Genomic DNA, 27,256 nt, shown 5'->3' with positions numbered 1-27,256 from the left:
TATTGGGGGAGGACAGAGACTAGAAAAGTGACCCCAAACAAAAAATTGGTTAGAGCTGCCAGGCAGGGGACAGAACTACATTTCCCTCCCCAGCAGGTCTGCCGCATTTGACCCCCTTTCTTTGTGTTTGGTGGTTGATTGCTAGACCAGGATGACGATGCACTTAAAGAATGAGACACCTGACTGTTTTACATGAGACCTGAGACTTTAACTTTGGTCAACACGTGAGGCATGAGGCATTCCTGTTTTAACAGGCAACCTTGTGATTTAAAGTAATAATTCTTCTAAGTGGAAGGCTGTTGAGATTTTTCTGTGGGTTTTTGCAAATTTGTAAAGGGAATTGTTAGCCTCTCAGCATGAAGGGGAAGAAATGAGCTAGAAACTGTGCCTTCCCCCTAATTAAGCATCAGGAGAAGACTTAGAGAAATGAGACCTCTACTTTTAGGAAATGACCCCTTTATGACACCCTAAGTGAATATATATTGAATGACATTTGTTTGCTTTTTCTCCTTTTTCAAAATTCTATTGAAAATGAGAGAAGAAACATAAAAATATGACTAGACAAGTAATGGGGCTGAAAAATGAGAAAGGGGCTACAGTGGCCCAGAAGCATTAAGGAATAAATAAAGCGGATGGGATCAGATTAATAGTGAAACTCCACAGCAGAGGAACATACAACCCAACAGAGACAAAAGTAGGAATAACTAGAAAAATGGATTTTCTTAACAACATCCTGGAAAATTCCCAAGAATTGAGACTATAGGGAGTGGTGACAAAAGTAGGTAATGAGAGTGGTCGGCCAGGAATTAATAACCTTGGAACAGCTGTTCTAGTCCTGCTCCCAGAGGGGTTGGTGGTCGTTTGCCTTTGCAAAAAAGCTGTTTAGCCCAGTTTTAAATAAACTGGGAGATTTGCCAGGGCAGAATGCGGTGGGTGACTATAGCAGGAAGGAGCAGTCATGGAGGCCCCAGGTGTCTTTTGTGTGTGCATCTCCAAGGATATGAGACTTCTGAACCTTGAAATAAAGGCAGTTTTACTCTGTCCATTCGCCATTATTTTCATGTGTGCTAAAGAAACTGCAGCAACTAATACTGACCAGTCCAGCCCCAAATTTGTAAATATGAGCAAGCACCCAAGAAGGCTCACCAGACATTTGAGAACTCAAGAGAACGGGAGGGCACTGCATCAGCTCAGCAGAATGAGTGGGGCGAAGTTAATACAGGGAAATTCTAATTCATAGTCTCAGACCCCAGAGAATAGCAGATCCATAAAGCAAAAGCAGTTCATGGGAAAGGTAGAGAAAGGGGTCATAATGTTAAAAAGTGCTGATTGGGGGTCTTGGGGGACACTAGATGTGCCGAAGAGCAGGAAAATGAAAACAACTCATGACTTAGACAATCAGTGATCTGGAAAATTGAGCAGAGGATTTATTCCAAGATTCAAAGCAAAAGGAGTAAGATGCGAAGTATGAAGCAGAATTAAGAAATGTAGAAGATGATCTAAGAGACGGAGTATCCAACTATAGAACAGATGGAGAAGGATAAGGCCTCCTTTGCCATCAAGGGTTGGATGCCTATTTTCAAACAACTTTTCAGCAAGGGATCGGGGAGACGTGAATTCCTCTTGAGAGCTAGTTTCTCTACGAGTATAGACTTCTTTTTCCCACACCGTGCAATGCCACTTCCCCGTGCCTGTGTCCACCCCAAGCCCCTTCATTTAGAGTTCTTCTGAATTGCTTAACCATTCATGTTCTCCATGGTATCTTAACACAAAGCTTTTTACATTGTTTATTTGAAAATAATTTCAAATGTAAAGTTGAGTTAAAACATAACTTTTGCAAAATTAAAAGAAAAAGAATAATGGATAGAACCCTTGTATATTTTTTACTCAGATTTACCTGATTTTCCTATTACTGACATTTTACCCCTTTATCAGTTTTTTCTATATGTACATAATATATTTTAAATCATTTCAGAGCATACTGCATACATCATAATTCCACAGAACTTTTAATAAAAGTGACCTTGACTTTTTTTTTTTTTTTTACCACTTCAGCTGTGATAATTTGGATATCTGTGAAGAATGTTAAGCTTTTGTTTGTATTCTGAGAGATTTAACATTTTTCTGCCTTTAATTATGATAATAGGAAATCTTCTATTGCACAAGTTTTGGGATTCTTTTTTTTTTTAAGTGCTGTACCATAGTGAAACCCTAATGTATAAAAAGTCATGATTAAGGATTCTGACCAGACTTAACTTAAAATTCATTGTGTGGGTGCCAACAATGACAACTACTGATAAATTCATAACTTCTTCCTTTTCCTGACAGCTGGAAATTTCTTTTGATATCAGTTTTAAGATGGTCCTAATTTTAGAAGGGTTAACATGTGGAAAAAGTATTTTAGGAAACTTTTATGGCAATATTAAAAGAAGAAAGAAAACAAGACGTATTCCGGTAGAATTTTTGATTTCTAAAAAAAAAAAAATCCCATAGCCTCACATAGAAGAAGGAATGAGAGTGGGACTGAGATTTATGCTTTTCATCTGTACCACCGGATGCCGGTAAATTGTAGATGCTGTATCATTATGTCCTCAGGGAAGGATCTTTGAACATGGAAACTTAAACCCAGCCATTTATTTTTTTCATTCATTTATTGAGCAGATATCATGAGCATCTTGTCAGTTGGGTTGTCTGGAAGCACTTGCCAGGGTGGAGCTAGAAGTACAAGATCCTTACTGGGGGAAATGACTGTGGAAAATAAAGGGAGAGGACACAGAAGTAGGCGTGGGAAGCCTTCAGATGGGGATGCCGAACTAGCATCTGTGAAAGGAGAGGGGCTGGAAGGACGATGGGGAGGAGAGAACTCAGACTTTGATGCAGCTTTGCGAAAAGGCTTGGCCACCCCAGCAGAATCTCTTGTCACTCAGCTCACCCACAGGGAGACTGCACTGGGTAGACATGGAGAGCCCTGTTACCACTGCTGTGCTCAGTCCTTGGCTGGGTACTGCCTGCAGAGTGTGTGGTCTCTGCTTGAAAATTGCAAAGGGAGGTAGATCCTCCAGACACTTGCAGCTTGGGGCTGGCCCGCCAGCTAATGCTCTCCTGCAGCATGGACTCTTCTGAAAAGCAGTCACTCAGACCAGACATTGTTGGAATCTTGACTCTGCCATTTAGTCTGAGTGTGAGCCTGAGCAAGTTACCTAACTTCTTTTGTCTTGCAATTTTTTTGTTATTGTTTAGGAGAAAACGATAATACCTATGTGGTAGGGTTCTTGTGAAGAGTGAGTGAGAATATTCACATAAAGAAGAACAGCTGCACAATATGATCACTCACTGTTCACCTTTATGTTCTTTTTGTGGGGACGCAGTAATCGTCAAATTGGAAAAGAGCTCTATACTTTATGGAATTTGCCTTGCCGTAGGAGACTTGGTAAATATACAAGTTCCTGAACGGGTACTTTCAGATAATGAAAATGCTTTTAAAATAAGTAGAGTAAGGACAAAACAAATTTTTCTCTACAAAAATTAATGAAAGAATGAATGAATGCATCCATTCAAGAGGAGGACACATCGATGAACAAAGTAACTAATATACTTATGACAGAATGTAATTGCCAGTGCCATGTGGAACTACATGTAATTTTAAAATAAAGATTATTCATATTAATCAGAAGTTTTGAAATTCTGTAGATACTTTCTTATTCTTACTTGCTAGGAAGAATTAAGTTAGGAATTAGTACTTGTTTGCATTTATGTAAAAACAGAAAATAAGCTGGGACAGAGTAAAATGGGAGTTGGCAAGCTTTTTCTGTAAAAGACCAGTTAGTAAATACTTTAGGCTTTACAGGCAGGAGTGGCTGCTGTCGTAGCTAAAAGCCACTGTAGACAGTATGAAACAAATGGGCACGATTGTGTTCCAACAGTGCTTTATTTAAAGACATTGCATTTCGTGTAATTTTTGTGTGATTTTTTTCCCCACTCCTTTAAAAATGTAAAAGCCCTTCTTAGCAGTCACGGTCTTTAAAGATAACGGATTGCTGCTTGGGTTTGGCTCGGCCCTGGGCTAGAACTCTGAAGAATGTTGGGAGTCACCACTTTTAGTGGGATAAATAAAGCAAAGCACTAAAAATTCATTTTTGAGTTAATATTTCTGAATGTAGCTTATCACAAGTGGACCTAAAGGTGTAGGATGTATACCAGTTGAAGTTAGTGATTCACCTGGCTCAAAATCTAGCCTACTTTTCTACTTTTCTTGCCCTTAATAGAGAGCTATTTGGCAATAACACACATCATTATTCATTATAAATCTAACAGTATCAGTTTGTATTACTACAATTTGTACTATTTGAGCAAATCAGAAATGTCAAGGGATGGAAACTCTTAGTAGGTGAACGAATGCCTTGATCTTTCTTTGTGAACACCTGAAGAGCTTTCTTTCCCTGCCTCCTGCAGCCTCCTCCTTCATTGTATCTCATTTTGTAGATGGACAAAACAATCCCATAAAATCCCCTGTTGTTGGAACCAACCTAAATATCCAGTTATTATCTTTTTTACAAACAACAGTGCAATGAATACTTTTGTTATGTAAATATATACAATTATATAATATACAACATGGAATATATTTTGCCCACGTGCAAGTATGTCGTTAGGATAAATTTGCAGAAGAGGAATTAATGGGTCTAACATTATATGGGCATGTGTACTTTTGCCTTCCTTAGTGATTGTAATGATTTATAGCAAAATGTAAGTGGCTGCTTCCCTTAGAATATGAAATGTGTTCTCACACGTTTTTCCCACTCTGAGCAATGTAAGGTATCTTCCTTTAATTTATGTTTCTCTGATGATGGAGCTGTGCACATAGATCTTTTCAGTCATTGGCATCGGTTTTGTTGTTTGCTTTTAAACTGATTGTAAGCATTTTTCTCTTCATCAAATTCCTTTGAAATAATCATTTTTAGTGGATACATAAAATTCGTGGTCCACTGGTGTTTACTTTCATTGACCTATTTGTTCAGGGCCTTTGTCAGTTTTTCTATAGGTGAGTTGTTTTTCCTTAATTTTTTTTAAAAAGCTCTTTATATATTTGGGAAATTAGTCCTTTGCCTTTGATAGGAGTTGTAAATATTTGTTACCTCTTAGAGTCATTTATGGATTTTAAAAAATCAAATAGAAATTTTAGAAATGTACTATGTTTTAAAATGTTCTATTCCTTTCTTTACTTAGTTCTGGAAATTCCTTAGCTATTATGGCTTCTAAATCTGCCTTCCTTTCCTTTTCCTTCTTTTTCCTTTCTCAGGCCCATGTCTGCCTTTGTCTTTATGTGGCCTTTTCCTTTGTCTTTTTCTCTTCTAGGGACACTTGCCATTGGATTTAGGGTCCACCCTAATCCAGGGTGATTTTGTCTCTAGATCCTTAACTTAATTACATTTTTTTGTAGATAAGATCATATTCACAGGTTACAGGTAGACGTGTCTTTCAACCCACTACAACAATTCAACCCACTACAGTAATCTTGTTTGAATATTTAGCTGATTTTTCCCTCCAGTAGCTGATGCCAAGAATTATATTTCTAATGTTTGATTTGAATATTTAATGCTTTTGAAATATGTTTTTAAATTCTTCTCAAAGAGAAAATTATTTTGTGTCTTTTGCCATATAAGGTGTGGGTGCTGTTAATAGCTTTCAATGATTCATTCCATTCTGGGATTTGTAATAGTAAGCAACTGAGAACTTCTAATACTTAATTTTTATTTCTTCTTCTCCATAAACTTTTGATATTGTAAAAAACATGTCTACATTTAAGTCATACTCCTTTTTTCATATTTCAGCATGAATGCTATACCAAACTCACTTGGTACTGTGTTACATGATAGCAGTGGACATTAAACTCTCCCTTACAGTGTTTAAATTCAAACACTTTAAATTTAAGGTGTGAGCCCGGAATAGCATTCCTAAGCATTGTCTATAGATCATGTGGTGTTAACATCATTAGTATAGGACAGAAATGGGTATATATAAACTTTATAACTTTGGTCAAGTTTTATATTTTTCATTTAGTTACCTCCTAGACAGTTTGAAATTTCAAAGATGTCAGCAAAAATATCGATTATGAATGGGTTTTAGGTATATAATGATACATGATATTATGCATTTGCTAGTTCCACAGTCTCCTGTTTCAAAATGGAATATAAAAGCTGTCTGCAGAGTAGATTTATTCATACCGATCCTGTTTTTTTTTTGCACAAAATCCTTAAACACATCAAGTAATGTGTAGACTGAATATATTAACTTGGGGTTGTAAACTATATTTCTAAGGTTACAGTTATAACTTTTTAAGTGTGATGAAATGTCTTCCTTTTTACTCTCCTCAATAAAATCTATCATTTATTGTACTAAAGCCTTTATGACGGAGCAAATGATAGTCCTTTTGCTGAAGCAATACTGAATTTCAGTGGGTGTAATTCAGTTAGCACCCTGGCAGTTTTTTACAAGATACTTCCATATTTGGGTTTCATTCTTCACTCAGAAACAGGATACTAATGTCAGTGAATTTAGTAGTTTGTGTAGTTTTCCTTTGTTTTCTTATTTTTAGTTTGTTGGTTATAAATTTTAAGTCAACATAAAGTTTGGCATTTTTGTTCATTAAAACATGAATAAAATTTAAAATTAGCTAGAAGGGATCTTGGTAATCATTCTAGTATAATTTTTTTCTTTGTTATAGATGAAGTTGGATTCTACCTAGAACAGTGAAGTGACTGTCACACACTGAATCATTTATTCCTGCTGGGGTCTTGATGAAAACCCTGGACTCTGGATATCAGCACTACTGTTATTTGCGCTGGTTTTAGTGCCTATTAACCTGCCAACATCTGCCACTCTATAAACATTTTTCGAATATAAATAAATAAGTGTGACTCTTTAATCTCAGAGCATAAAGTATTCCTTCAGTTTTTATTTCTAAGATACAATTATACTCAAAATTAATTCAAGCTGTATTAGTTATTAAGAATCTTATGTTTATCATCAGGAGAAAAAAATTTTTAAAAAGTCTTAATCTAAATATTTCGAAAGATACTGCAAAGTTATAAACAATAAAAGAGAAATTAATAAAAACTTCATCACTAAGATAGTAATCATTTTGATGTATTTTCTTCCTAGTCTTTTTTTTTCCTTTGTCTACACATAGATTCTTTTCAATCAGTGGTATCAGTTTTGTTGTTTGCTTTTAAACTGATTGTAAGCATTTTCCTCTTCATCCAGTTTCCTTTGAAATAATCATTTTTAGTGGATGCATAAAATTTTGTTGTTTGGATGTACCATAATTTAACTCTTCCTCTTATAAGTGACCTCTTTGATAGTTTCTAATTTTTGTCTGTTGTAAATCATGCTGAAGTAATGTAGTCAAATATACTTTTTGTCAGACTTGGTAACTGTTAGCTTGGGATTGATGCCTGTGTAGGATAGCAAGGGTTGGAGGCTCTTGGTATATATACCCTGCCAGACTGCTTATATACCCTGCCAGACTGCTGGAGAAATATTGTTCCAGAAGTGACCTTTGTGGCTGTGTGCGAGTCTGTTTGCTTTTTTTTTTTTTTTTTTTCTTTTTGTCTTTTTCGTGATCGGCACTCGGCCAGTGAGCGCACCGGCCATTCCTATATAGGATCCGAACCCGCGGCGGGAGCGTCGCTGCGCTCCCAGCGCCGCACTCTCCCGAGTGAGCCACGGGGTCGGCCCATCTGTTTGCTTTTGCATGTGCCGACTACCTTCCTTTTAAAAACTTTGCAAGTTTGATTAGACACAATGGTTTTGTATTTTAACTGGAATGTTTTAGATCTCCATGTTTTATTGGTCCCAGTGATTGAAGATTTTTCCTTCCTTTAGCTTTGGGGAAGGACAGAATACTACACAGTAATATACTTTGATTGCAATGTCCACCTTAACTTCAGAAACATTGAAATGAGGGAGGACTTGTGTCTTAACCAAGGAAGCAAAATCTGGAACTTGATGGATACTCATTGAGTGTGCCATGCTTTTCCTAATTTCCTTCTAGTGTTTATGAAGGAGATATTATTCTTCCCCTTTTATGAATGAGGGAACTCTGTTACAGAGAGGTGGTGTGACTTACCTAAGATCAATATAACTTGAAAGTGATAGTGTTGAAGTCTAAACCCAGGTATGCTTGACTTTAGGAATTCCTCATCATCCCACAAAAAAGGCTCTGATATGTTAATCTGCATGAGCAGGTTTTTTTATTTTTATTTTTTATTAAATTCTAGTTATATCAAAAGAAAATAAAGTGTCAGGTGGCTATTTTTGTTTGCTTTAAAGAAAATGAGCTATTTTTTTTTTTAGCCAAATAAAATAAATACCTAAAATCTTATGACCTGTTAACGTTTGCATATACACAAAATTGCTGTGTTGCACTGTCTCAAGGAGAACCAACTCAGGTTGTTTGTACCCACTGTGAAGGGTGCCCTGAAAGTTAGGCAGTGCTGTGTGTGAGGGAGAATTTTCTGCCCAAAGTGTCAGTAGTGTACCTCTTGATCACCGTTGGTGTATGTCGAAGAACATGGGATTTGGAATAGAAACTGCTCAAGTTCAAAATCTGGCCCTGCCATTTGCCATGTCATCTTGGGCTATTTATTACTTGAGTCTTCTGTGCCTTGGTTTTCTCGTTTTCTTTACCTCGATATTCTCACTCCCCCAATCAGGTAGCTTAGCATTTTCACGTTATTCATAGAAACTATTTTCAGATTACGAAAGCTGCATAAATTTGCAGAGCAGGACTATGTGCACATAGTCTCTTCTCACGTAAGTCCTGCCGTGGGGGTTGGCTTGACTGTGACTTATTTTAATCAGTTTTTGTTTTCAGTTCATTTTATAATGAACATTGTCCTAATATGTGAGATACAGTATTATGATACAGCTGCCTGTGTCTGTCTGTAGGTGCAAAACAGATTTTCACACACATATACAGTAAATTTGTGTATTGTTAAATTACAGATAATATTAAGCATTATTGAAATGATATTTAAAAGATATTTTATTTCTTTGTAAGGTCAGTATTTTAGAGATCACATGTTATGCATTTTTCTGTTGTTTCCATGTTTAAATTAAGTATTCAACTTACGTAAGCTGATTGATTATATGTGTACATGGCATTCTTTATCCTTATATTGAACTTTAAGTTATGACATGTTGACTTTTCTCTCTCTTTATTTTAAAGTTTTTGGTTAAGTGTGACAGGAACAATTTAATATACAACGAGGTATATGAGTGAGCTCTTTTAGGTGGTTTCTCAAAGAAAGGGGAAGACACTCCTTTGTATCAGTCATCTCAAAAATTCTGGCTAGTAAATTAGAACTCCTCATAGGTTTAAACATAACGATCTAAATTACTTTGATGTCGATGTTGTATATTAGGCAACTCACATTTTTATCCTCTTATTTTTAGGATTCTGAGTAATAATAAAATATCCGAGCTGAAGAATGGCTCATTTTCTGGATTAAATCTTCTTGAAAGATTGTGAGTATTCTTTCATTGTCATTTCTTTTTATTTTATTTAATGCATTTATATTGTAAACCTATTAGTAAACTCCCAAGTATTTACAATAAAAATAGTTTTCCCAACATTTTATTATGAAAAATTTCAAGAGTTGAATTTTAAAAAACAAGTAATTATTTAAATTCTGTAAGGGGCCAGATAGTAAGTAATTTAGGCTTTGTGGACCATAGGCCTCTGTCACAGTAATGCAACCCTGCCACTGAAATGTGAAAGCCCAGCCTTAGATAAGTCAATACATAAGTATTGCATAAGACAATACTTAGGAATACAAGACCCTGCCCCCAGCCAAACCAGCAATGGGTCTCGGGATCCTGAGATGGGGCCGGGCCAGCCCCACCCTCCTCTTCAACCACATCCTGAACTGTACTTATTAACTGCACGTGTTTCTTTGGGGTATGTAATTATCTGCTCATATCCTTCACCAAACTTCTACTTAGATTTTCTTGATTCATTTTTAACAGTTCTTTCTGCAGTAAGGATGTTGATCTTTGTGGGTTTAAAATAAAAAAGAAGTAGAGAGTAGAATAATGGTTACCAGTGGCTGGGAGGGGTGGGGATGCGGGGGAAAATTAGGAGTGAACTAATGGGGACAAAAGTAACTACCTTAAGTGAATCACTGTACAGTATGTGCATGTATTGAAACAACTCTCTGTACCCCACAAAAATAAATATGAATAAAATTGAATTGAAAAATAAACACACAGTATAAGTACCTAAAAAAAAAAAAACAACTTAAGAATAATAAACAAATCGATGTAGACATCTTCCAGTACAACTTTATTTACAAAACAAGCTGTGGACCGTAGTTTGCTGACCACTGGCTTAAAGTATAGATTGTTGTTTTGAGATTCTATGTCATGATATGTGTATGCCTTATAAGATAGTCGAGTAGAATATGAAAAAAAAATGTTGAGAGGGAAACTTTTGGATAAACTTGGATATTTTATTCTATTCATATCTTTGAATGTGGGAATTTTTCTTTTGCTTAGCAATTAGATCTAGTTTTGTTTATGAGTCAGTGTGTTACAAGTAGCACTCTGTTTTTGCTTTGGTAGATTTTAGACGGTGGATATTTCATTTGGTTATATTCTGACTGCTATTCCAGGATCATGTTTCAAATTCCCCTGTTACTTATGCATTTAGGATAAAATTTCATATTACATAAGAGAGCTACACTATGGACAAATATCTCCATTTCTGTGGAACAACAAACTGTCCACATTTTTCTTAATTCAACTTCCCTATTTCTCTTCGTGGTCTTTCCTTGACCATTTGACCTAGGGGGCTTCTCCTGCAATTGAACTCCCACAGGGTTTCATTGCTTAGGTTACTGATGTGTTAGTTAAGCATATACTGTCTAGAGTTCTTCATCCTTTTGTATAAGAGAGTAATTCAAAAAGTTTGTGGAAAAATATAATTAGAACATAATATGAATCTTTCCATGACTTTTTGAAGTATCTTTGTATGTCTCTGTTCTTTTCATTATTTTTATTTTATTTTTTTAGACAGACACAACTGTTTGCCATAGGTTCTTTTCATTTGATAAATGTCTTTTAAGTTAGGTTATATATATGTACTTACATACACACATATACATATGTAGCACACACATTCCTATTTACATGTGTGTACATACACATAATATATGCACATATACTTGTACATATATGTATGTATATATACAGAAAAACACAAATATTTTAAACCATTCTTGGCACAGCAGTATTTAATTCCCAGGTTCCCCCCCCCCAGCTGTTTTTATTCAAGTATTCCTGTCATATTTCACATAGTTCATGCGCTTCAGAGGATGCTGGCTGCACCCTCAGCTCCAGACCTGACTATGCTAAGGATAGTCCTTTATACACATTCCAGAGTTGTTGGCTCAGGAATGAGCATTTGACCCGATTTGATTGAGTTGAGATGTGCTTGGGGATTGGAGAGAGGAATTTCCTCACTGTCACTGGAGAAGGTGATGGATTGGAGAGAGGAATTTCCTCACTGTCACTGGAGAAGGTGATTTTACCTCTGGTACAGAAACCATCCTGCAACTAGCTTGAGCCAGAGCCAACTCTGAAGGTGGAGTGGGGATTGTCACATAAGCAGTGGGGAAGTCTGGGAGGACACTGCATGACTGCCTCTGGATTGTTAGAGTGTGGGGGGCACTATATTACCATTAGGTTTTCTCTTCCTTGCAAAGAAAGGTTATTGTAGTTGACAGATATCCTTAGCATATAGTGTAGTGTCAGGAATTTAGTAGTTGCTTATTTGTTAATTGACGGAATCAGTGTGGTCTTTCCTTTCCAAAAGGAAGGATGACAGGCATTCCTAGGTTATAAATAGCATCTGTTGTTTAGAAACACATTTTATTTTTGGTACCTAGGATTGATGTGGCTATTCATGGACACCATAAAAAGTGTAGATAGCATAGCTGATGTTCTATGCTGTGGTATGAATTACTGTCCTTTTTATATTTATTTTTTGTCTTTGACCTTATTTTCAGCCATTTGTTGATAATAAATCTCTGTACATGTTAGAAACAAATCAGGTTGCCAATTTGGGTGCTGTTAAGATGCTATGATTATTTTTAGCCAGGGGCTTGTTTAAACTTGAATCCCAGAATACCACCTCTCTCTTTTAAGGGATCACAGGTAGATGTGTAGATACACACACACACACAGACACACGCAGACACACGCAGACACACACACACACACACACACAGACACACACACAGACACACACACACACACACAGACACACACACACACACACACACACAGGAGACTGAGAGACTGTTTTGTTAGCGGGGGCTTCAGTGTAAAACCCGGGTGTCGACTCTGGGCCTCCGTTGTTGGAGAATATCATGAGCAGACCTCAGCTCAGCATTTGTTATGTACACTTGGGAATCCAGACCCGAGTCTTGGCCTCACAACCACAGTGTGACGGAGGCTGTGTGTGCCCAGGTGGGACCTGCCTCTGCACTGTCTCTGTGGGAGAGCAGCCTGCTTCAGACAGAGAAAAAGTGCTGATGTGGCTGGATTTGCTATTCTGGCCCTGGAGGGACAGAGAGAGGGGCAAAGAGTCAGGAGGAAGCACCACACTGACAGAGCCTTCCTTTGTGGGGATGAGCCCCGATGGTTCTCCTCAGTCTTCCAGAGGAGCACTCACCTTTCCTGTGTGTCCCTTCCTAAGTCTTCTAAACGGAAGCCTGAGCACTTTTTTGGCTTTGGTAGTGCCTTGGAAGTCAACACCCCCCCCCCCCCCCCGCCCTGCCCCTGCCACCATCAACCAGGCGCCCTGAGGTGTGCTCTCCATTGTCCTCCCAAGTGCCCAGGGGATTGGTCTTAGTTGATCACAGTGGTAACCTCCTCCACAGCCTACCTTTTAGTCTCTTTCTTGTCTCGCTCCCCCGCCACCCTGCACTATTGCTGCATCCTGGGATCACCTCCCACGTAAATCCACTCACATTTACATCATTGTCTGGGAGAATTCCACTTACAACCAGCCAGATCAAATGTTTGCAATCCAGACTTGGCTTGTTTGGACACTTCTGAAAACAAGGAGAAATTAACCAAACAACTTGAAAATATGGCAGAACAGGCTAGCAGTGGTAGAACAAGGAATTACTCAAACCAGGGTCAAAACTTCAAGCCTGCGATGTTAAAATTACTGCAGCCAAGCCATGCAGAAAAGGGGTGCGGTTTAGTAGGGTAGGGTAGGGAGAAAAGAGAGACCTGGCTGGGTTGAACTAGCAAACATGCCTCAGAGATTGAGGAACTTGGGGGGCCCAGCCATCCTTGGCAGTTCCTTTGAGTTGAAGAGTAGACTTTGTAAGAGAATTCATTCTCTCTCTGTCTCTTAGATATAGTGAGTGTGTTAGAGAACAAAACAGCCCTGAGTGTACACACTCCTGCAGACTTCATCTAGAATAGATCCTTTTTCTTTAGGCTTGCCAATTTGTTCTTCTGAATGTTGAGGAAAACATGTAGCTTACAGTCTGGCAATAGAGGAAATGGACAATACGTGAAATAATTAAGGAAAACATAGAGGCAGGTAGATTGTGATCAGTGCCGTGGAGGAAAACCAAGCAGGAGGGGAGTGTGGGCCGAGGGTGCACTCAGCTTTACATAGGGTGTGCAGGGAAGCCTCCCTGAGGAGAGACCACAGACCAGAGGTAGGGCAGGGAGCACGGAGAGCGGAACCTGCTGTCAGCTCGACCAGGGGGCCTTTTATTTGTTTTATCCAGGTAAATGATGTTTTGGGCTGTTAAATGGCTAAACTTGCATCTTAGTGGTCTCCCTTGGCCTAGTTGGTAAAACATATTGTCTTTAAAAGATAAAATTGTCTAAAATATATACTTCCTGCAACTTTTTCTCCATTTTTTGGTGAATGTGTTTCTTAGACTTTTGAGACTGTTTTTAGAATTAAGACATATCCGTCATTCATCCATTTTTTTCATCCACTTGTCTATATCCCTCCTTCTTTCATCCCCCCCCTTTCATTTCATAATATTGTCATTCTAGTATTATGTCATGTGTTTGATTATTGGTATTCAGTGACATGCCTCCCTCTGACGCTAGGATTACCCACTGGTCAGTGTGTTTGACTTCCCCAATGTAAATCCCATCCCAAGAGCTGGGTCTAGGCTACCAGGTAATCGAGCATCTCTTTCCAGCTATTGACAGTCTTTGTCTGAGCCCGTAAGAGATGACGGGCAGCCTGCTGTGGGGCCTTGGAGAAAGATTTTCTAGCTCCCAAGGGGATGCAAGAAGAAAGTCTGTTTTTTTCATGACTTGTGCTTGGAGGTGATTTCAGACCTGGGATACCATATGGTGACGGAGGCCTAGCCTGAAGGCACATTTACATTCTGAGGATGGTGGATCTGAGACGTAGAGGGAACTGACCACAGAGGCTGTCCTGCTTCTTAATTTCCTGTAATGCCAGAGAATTATTTTCTTGATTGTGGGAGCTGTTTGTAGTTGAGGGTTCTGATATGTGCAGTTAAAGGCATCTTATCTATTTGCTGTATTCTTTCCTAAAGGAGTTGTTTCTTTTGCTAAGAACTGCTAAAATATTTCTTTAATTTTGTTTAAGCAGTTCTTGTGCTTCTTTTCATTTATGTTTTAATGATCCAACATATCCAGATTTAAGTATATGTCCTAAAGTTAGACTTGTGTTTACTAGGGAATCTGTGGGTTGGTGGGGCTGGGGAGAAAGGGAAGTTAAATGAGAGAATCTGGCTATAAATATCTTTTGGCAATGCCTGATTAATATGGCTATTATTAAATATTATATAATATGTCAAGAAGTTTTTATTATTAAAGAAGTGTATCTTTAAATCACATTACAGTACTCAGTTATTCATGAGATGTATTTTGTAGAAACACATGCAGTTTATCACTGACTACAAATTTATGTGCTGCTTTAGCTAAATCACTTCCTGTTGTAGATGCTGTTTAAAACCTGGAAAGGGAAACTTATGTTTTTCAAAAATGGAACTGACATTATATATTTCCATTTGCAGAGTTTTTTTTAGCTTGTGCAAAACAAGTCCAAAACGTGGATTGAATTTTCTTATAATATTATCTTCTTGAGGTGTAGGGTTGGGATTAGTTGGGGAGATAGGAGCTAATAAGTGGGGCCTGATGATTAATGGTACTTCCTGCGACTTAAAAAGTTGGGGACAGAAAATAAATTTTATTATGGAAAATTTCAAATATACAGAAGGATTGAAAGGACAATACCATAATCTCCCATATCACCAATTTACTTACCCACACTCAACGATTCGATAATTATTAATAACTTGCCATTAGTTTTTTCACTATATTAGGATATACCTACACAAACACACATTTGCTGAATTATTTGAAGGTCAGTTGCAGGCATTATGACCTACCTTTATTGAGAACTGTAAATGGTTATGAATGAGATGCGGCATTCTCTACGTTGTCTGACTTTATGAATATTCTAATGATCTCGTAACTAACCATAATTTACTAAAAATGTTTTTCTAGTAAAGGTTAGTTAGTGCAGTTCCATCTCTCAGTCTTGGTTTATGTTTTCATGCATTTATTCCTCCATTCACTCCACTGTGTATTGAGCCTTTCCCTCTCACTGAGCAGAACAGACCCTGCTCTCGTGGAACTTCGGGTCTCTCGATGAAGACAGTGTAAGCAGCCAGAGTACGGTGCGGTGAGAGCCCTGACAGGGAAGGCCCTGGGCGCTGTTATTCACAGGGATTTTCTGGAGGAAGAGGGATGGGCTGAGGAGACGGAATGATGTGGGAGTTTGAGATGTGTGTTAAGGACAGGGAAACCCATGTTCAAAGGCCTGGAGGTGAGAAGAGATGACCCGTTCTAGAAGCATCTTGAAATATGCCTAGTGTATACGAAGAGAAGGGAGATGGAGTGAGCGAGTGAGTGTTCAGGGAAGGCATGGGGGCAGCATGGGGAGGTGAGAGCTGGGGCAGGGAGAAGAGTCTGAACTTCTTCTGCCGGGACTGTGGAGCTTCTGGAGGTTTTAACCAGAATAGAGACATGATCAGGTTTGTGTGCAGAAGGATTACTTTAAACGGAGAAGTGAGGACACAGCTAGAACTGTGGTATGCGACCTGGGCTAAGTAGTGGCGGTGTGGAGGAGAGGATGACTTTGGGGCGTAGTTGGAAGGCTGGAAAATACCATGTATGATCATGTCTTCTCAACTTAGTTTTTCAAACATACAGAGAAATTGAAGGAATATTACCTTCAGCACCTTGATTTCATCTTGGACACTTTTTGCATGTTTGCTTTATTTATCTCCCTGTGCCTCTAGGTATAAATGTACTTGGTTCCTTTACTGTTGTATCAGTCTGAAAGATGTGCTTTACCTCCTGACCACTTATTAATTTCAGGAATTTGACCAACCTTCTTAATCCTTCTGCATATGCATTTCCTCATCTGAAACAATGACACTGTCTCCTAGGGTGATTGTGAGGTCTTAATGTGATGGTAAGTGGCAGACACCAATTTCACTGGATTTAGTGATTTGTGTAACTGGGGAGTGCAGAGTTACAGGTGAATTTCAGGCTTGGCTGGATCCAGGGACTCACCACTTATTCTCTTTTCCTGTCTGTTGGCTTCATTAGACAGACCCTCCTGTCACTGTAGCAAGAGGATCCCCCAGTAACAGCTCCAGGCTCACATCTTGACCTCTAATCAAACCCAGTGGTATGGCTGTGCTTCTGCCCCTCCTCCTCCCAAAGTCCTAGGTTTAGTTAGATCAAGGTCATGTTATCATGCCATTTACTAGGGCCAGGGTTGATCAAGTATCACACGTGGAGGAATGATGTTGGAAGTTTGGGGGTATTATCCATACCATGTGGAGAAATAGGGGTGCTTCCCCTAAAGCAAGGGAAATGGCTGCAAAACAAAACAAAGACAAAAATACCTGTGCTTAGCACAGTCAGTAAACATTAAGTAATTGATAGCACTCATTAGTGTTGTCACTGTTGCATTCTGGAATCTTTGGTAGTTGCTGTCCTTTTCTACCTTCACCCACCCTGAAATTTTTGAATGGCTTCTGGTCTACCCTTTCTATTTGTTCTCAAAATGTAGTAGGCAGTCTCCTTAGGTCTCTGTACTGGTTGTTAATCCTTGGCCTGGGTACTGGGAAATTCACATGGCCAGGTCTGTATCTTAACCTGTGTTTTCCCAAAGCTGGTTCTGAGAGGTTTGCATCCAGGTGTCCCAGAAAGCTCTGGTTTTTGGGAGCAGGAGGATGAGACGCAAGGGCATATCGCCCACGTTGTAGCCCCTTAGTGAGCAGTGCCTGCTGCTGGCATCTGGGACTTGGGACTGCTGGAAACAAGTGAGGGGAGCACACCCCAGACCTCTCGTGTCCTGGAAGCAGGGCTGTTCTCCTACTTCCTTCCCTCGTGGGGTGAGGGCTCTTCCCAGGGCCATTCACACCTTTGGTCTCTGACCTTCACAGATTGACTCTTAGGAGCTGGCCAAGAGAAAGCCACACAAGGAGAGTTGTGTGTAGTGGGACAGCAAACGTGGACAACTGCCACATTGTCACTATTTGCTACAGCAGCGGTTTGGGCCCCTGAGGCAGGTGCCAGGGGATAAGGGCGCTGGGGCTGCAGCCTTCATAGCAGGGAACTTGTCCTCTGCACGATTTTTCTCCTTCTGTTGAAATTGTTATACCAAAGACCGTCTTTATATCATAGTTAAAAGAGGAGCTTAAAAGCTGGTTGGAGTCCAGAGAGAAGGGGAGGATTTGTGAGTTTACCTGAATATTCTAAGATTTTTATTACTGTCCAAATACATTTTGTGACACTTCTATTTTTAGTTAGAAAATGTCTTAGAGGCTAGGGTTCAAAAACCAAAAGAATTAGGGTAGCTACCACTGTTGACAAATCTGTTTTCTTCTAGGGAAATATAAAATTATCTGAATTCTGATCAATGAAATATTTATATAGTCATGGTAACTGGAGCACGGATTTTATACCTATGTTCGATAATGATTTCCTTTTTTTCCAAGTAAAGTATTCTGAAGTATGGGAGGATGGCGGTGGTTCAGTTTTATTTAGAAAAACCTGGCTCTGATTGTGGGGGAGGTGGTGGACTTGCAGCCCTAACCCTAGCCGCTGAGGAGCACCTGGTGTGTTCGACTGGGGGTGAGACATGAGAAAGGCAGGCTAGGGTTTGCTGGAGGCCACGATGTTCACAGGATTCACAGGTGAACTTCAGTGAAGTGTTCTTGAGAATTTCTAAGCAATCTCTATCACCATGTATTAAAACAGCATGGATAGTGTGGGAAGCCACGGTGACAATGACATATTAAGAATTTAGGGTTACTGTAAATGCATGACCATCACTGTTGGTGATGAGGTTTTTGTGAAATTTGGAGGAAACCTGTCCAGAAACCAATCCCAATGTTGTGCCTTTTGCTATATTGGTAGTTAGGATAAGTTATTAGAAAAAAACTAACATGTTACAAATCAGGCAATTCAGCAGTTTTCATTAGCTAGTGGGACAGTAAAATTGAATGTGCCTCTAATTGGGTGGAAGGAAACATGGATCCGTGCTCATTGCAGTAAGTAAGACTTCCTTGGAGGAGTCCTTTTCTTAAGCACAGTAGAGAAGGGATGCCTGTGCTTTCTGAGTCGGAGGGGTTTGAGAAGGCAGGCTGAAGATTGTTCTCTAAGTAGTTTAGACTGCCCAAGAATGGGTAGAGTGCCCGTGATAGTTTTAAAGATCCCCAAGACATAGGCCACCTCAGTGTTGTGCGAACAGGTGGCCCCGGTGGTCCCATATCGATTTCCAAGAAGGCCTTTTAAATCTAAAGTAAAGTAAGGAACGAAGGAGCCCATGAGGCACCCACTATCTGGACTTATATCAAGCACTCCTCTGTGCTTCTGTATTGTTTCACCTCTGGTGTGCCATCCCTAAGCCACCTGTGATTACAAAGAGTGGTGGGGGCAGCTCAAACGTGGTTGTGCAAGGAAGGGGCAGGATTGCCACTGTTGAATAAAGACTTGTCAAGGGACAGAATGACAGCAAATTTAGTTAAAGATCTCAGTTGGCTTTATTGCAGTTCTAGAATCAGGCAGCACTTCATTCCATAGAGTAAAATAAGTGTTCCAACGAGCTGAGCAGAGGAAGGTGATTTTGGAGGCAAAAGGCTGAAGAAAGCAGAAACAAAGAACAAAAAGCAGATGGGTCCTTTCAAAGTTACTTTCCTTGTAAGGTGGGGACAGGGAGACAGAACAATAGAAAAATAACTGTTTATTTAATGTCAGGTTACTTTAGGCTATCATTTTTTGTGTAAGGATTAAAGCAGAAGGAGCTTGATTATCATGCCTATTGAAGTTTTAAACCGGCCTGTTTGGGAAATTGGTCATTGTCTCTCTCTCCTGATTTCTCAGAGGTCCAGACCACAACTTGGTTTAGACATGGTGATGTGGAACTTGGCAGGAGTGACTCCATTTTGATTTTTAGTCTGGTCTTTTGGGGCCGAGTGTGGGAACTTAATCCAGAAACAATGGTCCCCTTTAATTTTATTTAACAGACTCTTAGGAGAAGAAAAGCTGGAGAGTTCTGTTCACAGTCTGGCCTCAGGTTTCCTGAGAGATGACCAAAGTCCACTCTTTGACTTCACTGGGAAGGTTATGAGTGGGTCTTGTCAAACAGGCCTGCTTCAGGGTATTTGGCAAAGCTGAAGTGTGGGCCAACCCCTGGCAGGAATGTGGTCTCGGGAAATGGACGGTATCTGTCAGCTCTTTGCAGAGGTCTAGGCAAACTTTTGTGTGGGGTGACTTGAGAGTCCCAGCTGAGCCCAGACACTGAGAGGGGAGCAGTAGCCTTAGGCCTGTGGCCTCAAACCGTGTTGGTCGAGAGATGTGGCTGTGACACTCACTGCTGCCCCCCAGTGGTAATGTAGTGGAAGTCCCCCCTCTGCTTGAGAAGAATGAGGATAAATCGTGACTGCTCTCAGCTGCCACGTGGTGTGGGGTTTGTGCAGCCTTGCTTTGAGCTATATGTTGTGATTTATCGCATATTTGTTTTATGTCTTCACTTTATAGAAAACCTAGCCATAGAAGCCCAGGGAGAAAAGAAATACGTAAAATTAAATGACACAAATTTTTAAGAGTGTATTTTCAAAGGTGATTTTAAAAAACATACGATTTAATGATGTTTGTCACAAATATAATCACTGATTTACTTTGATAACTAAAGTATGGCATACCAAGGAAGAAGTTGTGGAAATAATGTATGTGATCGTAGTTCAGTGATAACTTTGAATTTGAACCATATTAGTATCTTTTATGACATGTACTCTTATCCTTATATTGACCAAAACAAAAGCTTTTGGAGCCAGATTTCTCAAATTGGAATTCTAGCTCTGCCATTTACTGCTGGGGTGATCTTGGATTAACCTTTGCTTCAGTTTCTTCCATTTTTATTGTTGCTTTCTGTATAGCAGGTAAGTAGTGTGCCTAAATATTTGTCACAGTGTTAATGTGTGAGTAACTTTTATTTTATTTTTAACAGGGACCTCCGAAACAATCTTATTAGTAGTATAGATCCAGGTGCCTTTTGGGGACTGTCGTCACTAAAAAGATTGTAAGTATTTGGATTACTCACTTAATGAGTTTGAAGTGTTCCTTTTATAAGTCGCTGTTAACTTACTTTGGCATGATAAAAAAAGAATGGATATTTAATAATTTTTAGAGGCCCCCCTAGCCAGATACCAGATAGACACAGAGAGAGTATATAATGTTAAGTAGTTTAGCAGGTGGTTAATTTGTACAGTAATTTGATTGGTGGTAGATGGTTTTGCTTCTCTTATGCTAATAAAATCATTACAGCCTTGTCTTTGCCAGCTAATGTAATTTATAGATGATTTTCAAGTTATGAATCTGTTCAAATTGTATCTGTTGTAAATGCCAGATAAATTGAGGCACCTTTCTATTAATGATTTAAAGTCTTATCATTTTCATGTGTATTTTATCTGTGTATAATTGTTACTGAGCAATGGGCTTGCTGCCCCACGTGTACAGAAAGCCAAACTCTTGTGACTCTGGCTATTGTGAGAAGAAAGAGCTTTATTGCATGGCCGACCAGAAAGGAGATGAGTCTGTGCTCAGATCTGTCTCCCCAGTCTGGGGTTGAGTTAAACTTTTATGGGTTAGGGGAACAGGTTGGTATGCAAAAGCACTGGTGGGGCACATTTTGATTGGTGTTCTTTAGCACCAGCAGTGTCTGGACAAGGGACCTCTCACTTCTGAAAGAGCTCAGATGTTTCGGGTTATGGTCATGTCCTGTACTGCTTGGTTGGGGGTGGCACGGGGTGGGGGATTTTGGTTCCAGGTGTTACTTGTAGGTCAAAGCTTCTTCTACAGTGCAAGCCCAGACTACATGACTTGCAGATGCAGCCAAGCCAAAATCTGCAAGAATCTTTAAGCCATGGTTAAAAATAGACCCAGTCTGAGTCGATCAAATGGTTGCATTATTATTCCAAAACCTAAAGACCAGTTTTTATTACTTCTGAAGCTAAACGACTCCCCTATCCCCCTCATTGTGCTCTTTTCACAACTGATGTATAAGCAGGCTCACACCTGAGAAGTGACTGTACATTCAAGCCATGAGGACTGTCTCACCGTCCTTTATTCCTTCTAAAGACATTGAGCTCTGGCTACTTGCCACACTCTGACTTCTCTGGAAGAGCTCACGGACTCTTGTGAGGGAAGTAGATAGATAGTGTAAGGCAGGAAAAATAATTTTCCCTCTGTTCTTCTAAGTTCTCAGCTGGGACCCCTGTAACAAAAGACAAGAGAAAAACAAACAAATTTATTATTATATGTATTTCATATATGCATGGGAGAAAACTCAGGGAAAGAATAACTCAAATAGGTGGCTTACAAGTCCAGCTTGTATAGCATTTTCAGCAAGGAGCAATACATTTTTAGAGAAGTGACAAGACAGAGGAAAAGGACCTTGAGTCTCTAGGGGTAGCAAATTGTGGGAAGGCAAATATATAGAAAACTAGTGGTAGATAAAGTTTAATTAGTAATGTGTGGCCCTCTCTAGGCTGATAAGCATCTAAAGTCCTCTCCAGGGAGGAACTTTTGTCCTTCCTGGTGGAGAGGGGAGGTGAGACACCTTTGTAAATTTAAATTCTGCTTTTAGACAAATGGGGGTAGGCAGAGAGCTTTTTGTGTGTCTGTTTCTTCTCAGTTGCTTTCAGCTCAAAATAATCCTTATGCCCAAGTGGCATATTTTGGGGGGGTATGTTCTGCTACCCTTCAGTAGTTAATGAAAATGCATTCTAACATGCGTACATGTGCTCTGCCAAGTAAAATAATAATAGTCTGCCAGGAAAAGGAGGGACCACCTGAGAGGGGAATGGCCTGCCACTGCATTTAGATTTAAACATGCTCCTCAGGGATGAATATGTATTGACGAATAACAGAAAAGGCATTGTAAGCAGAGTGGGCATGGGGATGAAAGAACGTGTCTTTTGGGACAGTAGTCTAGTTCTTTGGGCAGAACATAAAGTAGAAAGGGGGGAAAAATGTTAGGAGATGGAGCTGGAGATATGACCTCCTGCTGTGTTAAAGAATTGTGAATCTATTCTTTAGATAGTAGGGGACTACCAGAACTTTTTGAATATGGAGTTGACATGATCTTATTTATGTTTCAGAATATTTCTGATGGCAATAAGGAGAAACCACTTAAGTGCAGAGAAACCAGGGACAAAAGATATGATGGAGGGAGACCTGCTCCTCCCTTTCATTTTTCATACAGTCATCTTTTGGGCTGGCCCCTGTCTCTTCTTTTTGGGTTCTTATTATTTATTTCTTTAAGTTTTATTTATTTTTACCTCAGAGGTGCTTGGGTATTTTTTATGTCTCAACTGGTTTTCCATATTATCTATAGAGGTAAAACTGCCTGTGGTTGCTCTTAGTTTAATTATGCCATGACTTAAATGTTGACACTGACTTTCCATCCTAATGTTTTTGACATCTTGTGTCTATTATTCCATCATTGAAAACCTATTCCTTTTTATTGTCAGATCCAATTGTAAGAGTTGGCTATGCTATTTCTGCAGGTTTTCTTAAATTATTACTTTTGTAAGTAAAATTATCTTTCATCCAAAATGTGTCATCTGTAGTTCTCCCATTTCTTTTTCTTGGGTGGTCTTACAGTTCAGAATTCTATAGGAGCAATAATTATTAATAATAGGAGTTAAAGGATTAATAATAGGAGTAAAAGGGGTCTCGCTTCTTCTTGTAAAATTATTTAAAATTTTAGTCAGAGTCTGTCGTAGGGAATTTTATTACCGTAGTTTTTGTTGGGGGTGAGTGGTTCATTGCATTTCAGTCTTTGCCTGCATTCAGTAGATGCCTGGGGATGTCTGGAGGATATCTTGTTATTCATCAGTTTTCTTCTTTTCCACTCACTCTTCATTTGTTACTTTCCAGTTAAGGTTTTTCAGTGAAGCAAGTCAGAAAAACTGGTCTAGGGGTCAGTGGTGTTAGTGGAGATTGGAGTTCCACGTAAAGACGGTAAGAGCTGGAGGAGGGTGGGCATCAGAGTTTCAGTGAATCAAACGAGGAGTAGAGTTCAGCAAGAGTGGGATCAACCAGGTGTAGCAACATAGTCAGAGTGGTAAGACAGAGGTCAGCATCCATTCAGTTCAACAGAAATGCATGGAGTTCATCCTGCGTGCCCAACAGTGAGCCATGTTCCCGAGATACACAGTAACTCAGGAACTCTTTGAGGGGTTTGCAGTCTGTGGACTCATATACAGCGACCAAGAGCCCAGATATGGGATTGCAATCTGGTTACAGAGAGATGAAGCAGTAGTTAGAGGGTAGCCACTAAGAGTCTTGGAAGTTGTTAGGACTCAGCCATACAGATGCAGGCAGGAGGTGTGGAGCACGGCCACGAGTGAGTTGCACCTCCAGAAACAGTCACTAGGGAGAGGAGGGACAGCAGCAGGTGAGCTTGATTTATAATAGAGAAGTCACTTTGTGCTGCTTCCACCTAGGAAAGTGGGTCCTCAAGTAGGAAGCACAAGTGTAGGGGCTAGACCTCCCGTGTCAGAAACTCTGGGGTGGGGATGGACGGTCTTGGTGTTAACCATCCCACCCAGTGATCCCAATGCTAAAGTTTAAGAACTTCTAGAATATTTTCCACCCAGTCTTTTTTTCCAAGGAGAAGAGTGTGATGTCAGCGTCATACTGTAAGACAGGACCACTTATTCCCTCCCTCCGTGATCCACATCACTGTATCCATGGGTAATGAAAAGATTAATGCTGATATCTCTATGCTGAGATACAGGTTGAAAGAAACCTGTTAATAAAAAGCAATTTCAAATGGGCCGGCCCGTGGCTCACTCGGTAGAGTGCGGTGCTGATAAAAAGCAGTTTCATCCGGGTGTTTTAAAAGTACTGTGGAATACCTTAGGTTCTCCATCTAGTTCTTTATCCTTCAGTAAATAATTTCTCAAGTACTGCCATCCAAAGTAAATTTTAAAAAGTTCTTATTCAGTAGCATTTAATTTAATTACTGTTATTGTACCAGGCATTGCCTTAGCATTTTTTCATTGCATTACACAGTAAGTAGTCTCTTGTGTTCTTGCCTAGGAAGGTAATTGCTATTTATAATGTTCTTCCTGCTAGAAAATACATTATTAATTCCAAACAGCTGACTTGTAATTGAACTTACGGTACACAAGTGGCAACCCGAAGGAGTCCTATACTATATATAAACTCAATGGGGTATAAAGATATTCTGTAGTTGTAATGTTTGCTAGTTGCTTACAGACATAGGCACTTTTTCTTATGGAGCCTTAAATCATTCGTTTCAGTTGTGTATCTCATTTGACAGACGCATGTGAAGTGTTTTTGTAAGTGTATCATGCCTTTGTGTTTAATTTATAGATAATTTGAATCAGGATTGAGTGGCTTTCTGAAGAATAAACTATCAGAAGTAGGTGAAACCTAGACCCATTCAGTTTCTCTTTTGCTTTATCTACAAGTTCAAGCCAATTCTCAATCCAAATGAAAATCCTTTATCAATATCTAAATACTATTTTAAGTAGGTATAGCTATAACATTGTTTCCTGAAGAATCAATGGTAATTATACCATTAAAAGCTCAGAATTGAGACAAGATAATGAAGACAGCCCAGACATACTTGTTTAAGCAACAATTTACAATAGATGCCTAATTTTCTTAAACAGTAAAACCCAGAAATAAAAGGAAAATCAGCTGGAATTAAAAATTTTTTAAAAAATCCCACACAATTAAACACTTAGCTTTAATATTTCAAGGAACTGGAGCTGCAGAACAACAGGCACAGGTAAAGATTTGTATTGCTTAAGATTCTTTTATCAAAAGTTGCCGTAATAGAGGGAAGGTTGAGCTATGAAATTATTGAACCATCAGGATTACTGAAGGTAGCTTTTAAAATAGCTAAGGGAAAAACTAAATGAATAGGTACCTGATTCAAATGCTATGTCCTTATCATTTCTAGTTAGGCTAATACATTTTCTGCCATTACCCACGTATACAGTTTGGAGTTTACCAGTTTTTGTTTGGAAATGGATGGTGCAAATCGCTTTTCTAAGGAATAACTCAAAATGTCACTCAAAGAATGTGTACTTCTCTACGACAGAGAATAATGTGGACATTGAAGAAAATGGAAAAATATTTTTGGAAGTTTGGTTTAGAGAACTTGTTCTAATTATTTTATTGACATTCAAAGCAGGATGAATTATTATAAATCTAACAACTAATAAAAGTTAAGATTTATTGTTTTAGGGTTTTCTTGCATAGAGTTTACTTAGTTCACTGATGAGGAATAATGAAAGACATCCTGGTTGAAAGGTACAGAAATTGTCAGCTTATTATCTTCCAACATAAAGTTTTCACTTTTTAACCAATGCAGATCTCTGATTAAATGTAAAAATAAAATTGCATCCTTGGTATAAAGCTAAATAAGTAAGGAGAGAGAACAAAATATGAACTAAAAATTATACATGGGTAAAAGTTTCATAGATTGAGGAGAAAAAAACTGTTTAGAAAGTGACGTATGATAGGAAATAAAAGTTAGGAGTGACTGAAAAAATAATTGGACCATTACCTAGATATTGTTAAAGTAATGTGGCTTGGACAATAAGTTGAACTTTCAGAAGGAGAGAACAAACCTAAGGATGCTAGAGGTGGGGGGAGGGAGGGGGTTGGGGGAAGTGATAGGTCAGGCTAAGGGCATAAAGAAATATCACGATTTGTAAGAATGAATATGCTAATAATAAATAAGTTAAAATTAAAAAGTATGCAGTCAAAAAAGGTGTAGGGAAAAGTTGCTTCTGGAGGTGTATAGTGCAATTAATCATTAAAAATATTATCTTGTTTTTCTGTGTTTTGTAATATTTGTAGTATTTGTCAAATTTTTAGTATCTGTAATTTGTCGTGGTTTTATTTCTCATTCTAAATAAATGCTAGCTTTTAACCTAAAAAATAAAGAAAAAGTAATTTGGCTTGGAGGTTAAAATAGATTTGTGAAGTACAAGCTAACTTAGTTGTTTTTTCATTACAGTCAAAACTTCTAAGTATTTAAAGAATGAAGTTAGAAAGCATTAAGTTTTAAATGTTCTTGAGGAAATAAAAGTTCCATCATTTTGATTATTTACCCTTTTAACCATTGTCTTTTATTTGCTGGCTGGGATTGGGCTTAGTTCTCCAACTGCCCTGGCATAATTATCTGTGTAGGTCATCTGAGGAATTGTATCACAGACAGATCAATTGAGTCTCATTTTTACTAGTCCAGTTTTATCTTGAGTAATTTTGCAGAAGTAAATGCTTGAAATATAGAGAGTACTATAATTAAGCAGCATTTAGTCTGTATGTGCCAGAAGTGAAAGCAAGGATCATTTTTTTCTCTCAGTGCTATCGTTATCTAACTTGAGATGGATGAATGTCTCAAAGATGCTGAAAAGTCTTATATGATACCTGAGTGCTGTTCTTAAATACTGAATGCATGAGATGTGCATTAACCAGGAAAACTAATAGAAGACATTTTTCCCCCTTCTCTTCAGGGACCTGACAAATAATCGAATTGGATGTCTGAATGCAGACATATTTCGAGGACTCACCAATCTGGTTAGGCTGTAAGTACGTCTCTTTTTTC

The 27,256-nt window shown here is 38.8% G+C and overlaps 1 protein-coding gene across 2 annotated transcripts in view; it reads left to right on the top strand.

The window, feature by feature from the left end:
• ADGRA3 (adhesion G protein-coupled receptor A3) overlaps positions 1-27,256 on the top strand; it is a 109,615-nt gene that overhangs the window by 22,174 nt on the left and 60,185 nt on the right. For both annotated transcript variants that reach the window (XM_063108435.1, XM_063108436.1), the window contains exons 2-4: positions 9,457-9,528; positions 20,609-20,680; positions 27,165-27,236. In XM_063108435.1, the coding sequence (XP_062964505.1) occupies positions 9,457-9,528; positions 20,609-20,680; positions 27,165-27,236 (216 nt within the window). The remainder of the gene's footprint in view (positions 1-9,456; positions 9,529-20,608; positions 20,681-27,164; positions 27,237-27,256) is intronic.

Source organism: Cynocephalus volans, chromosome 9 (assembly GCF_027409185.1).
Source record: "Cynocephalus volans isolate mCynVol1 chromosome 9, mCynVol1.pri, whole genome shotgun sequence".
Classification (NCBI taxonomy): Eukaryota; Metazoa; Chordata; class Mammalia; order Dermoptera; family Cynocephalidae; genus Cynocephalus; species Cynocephalus volans.
Note: the sequence above shows the minus strand (reverse complement) of the source record. Positions and strands in the feature narration are given on the sequence as shown.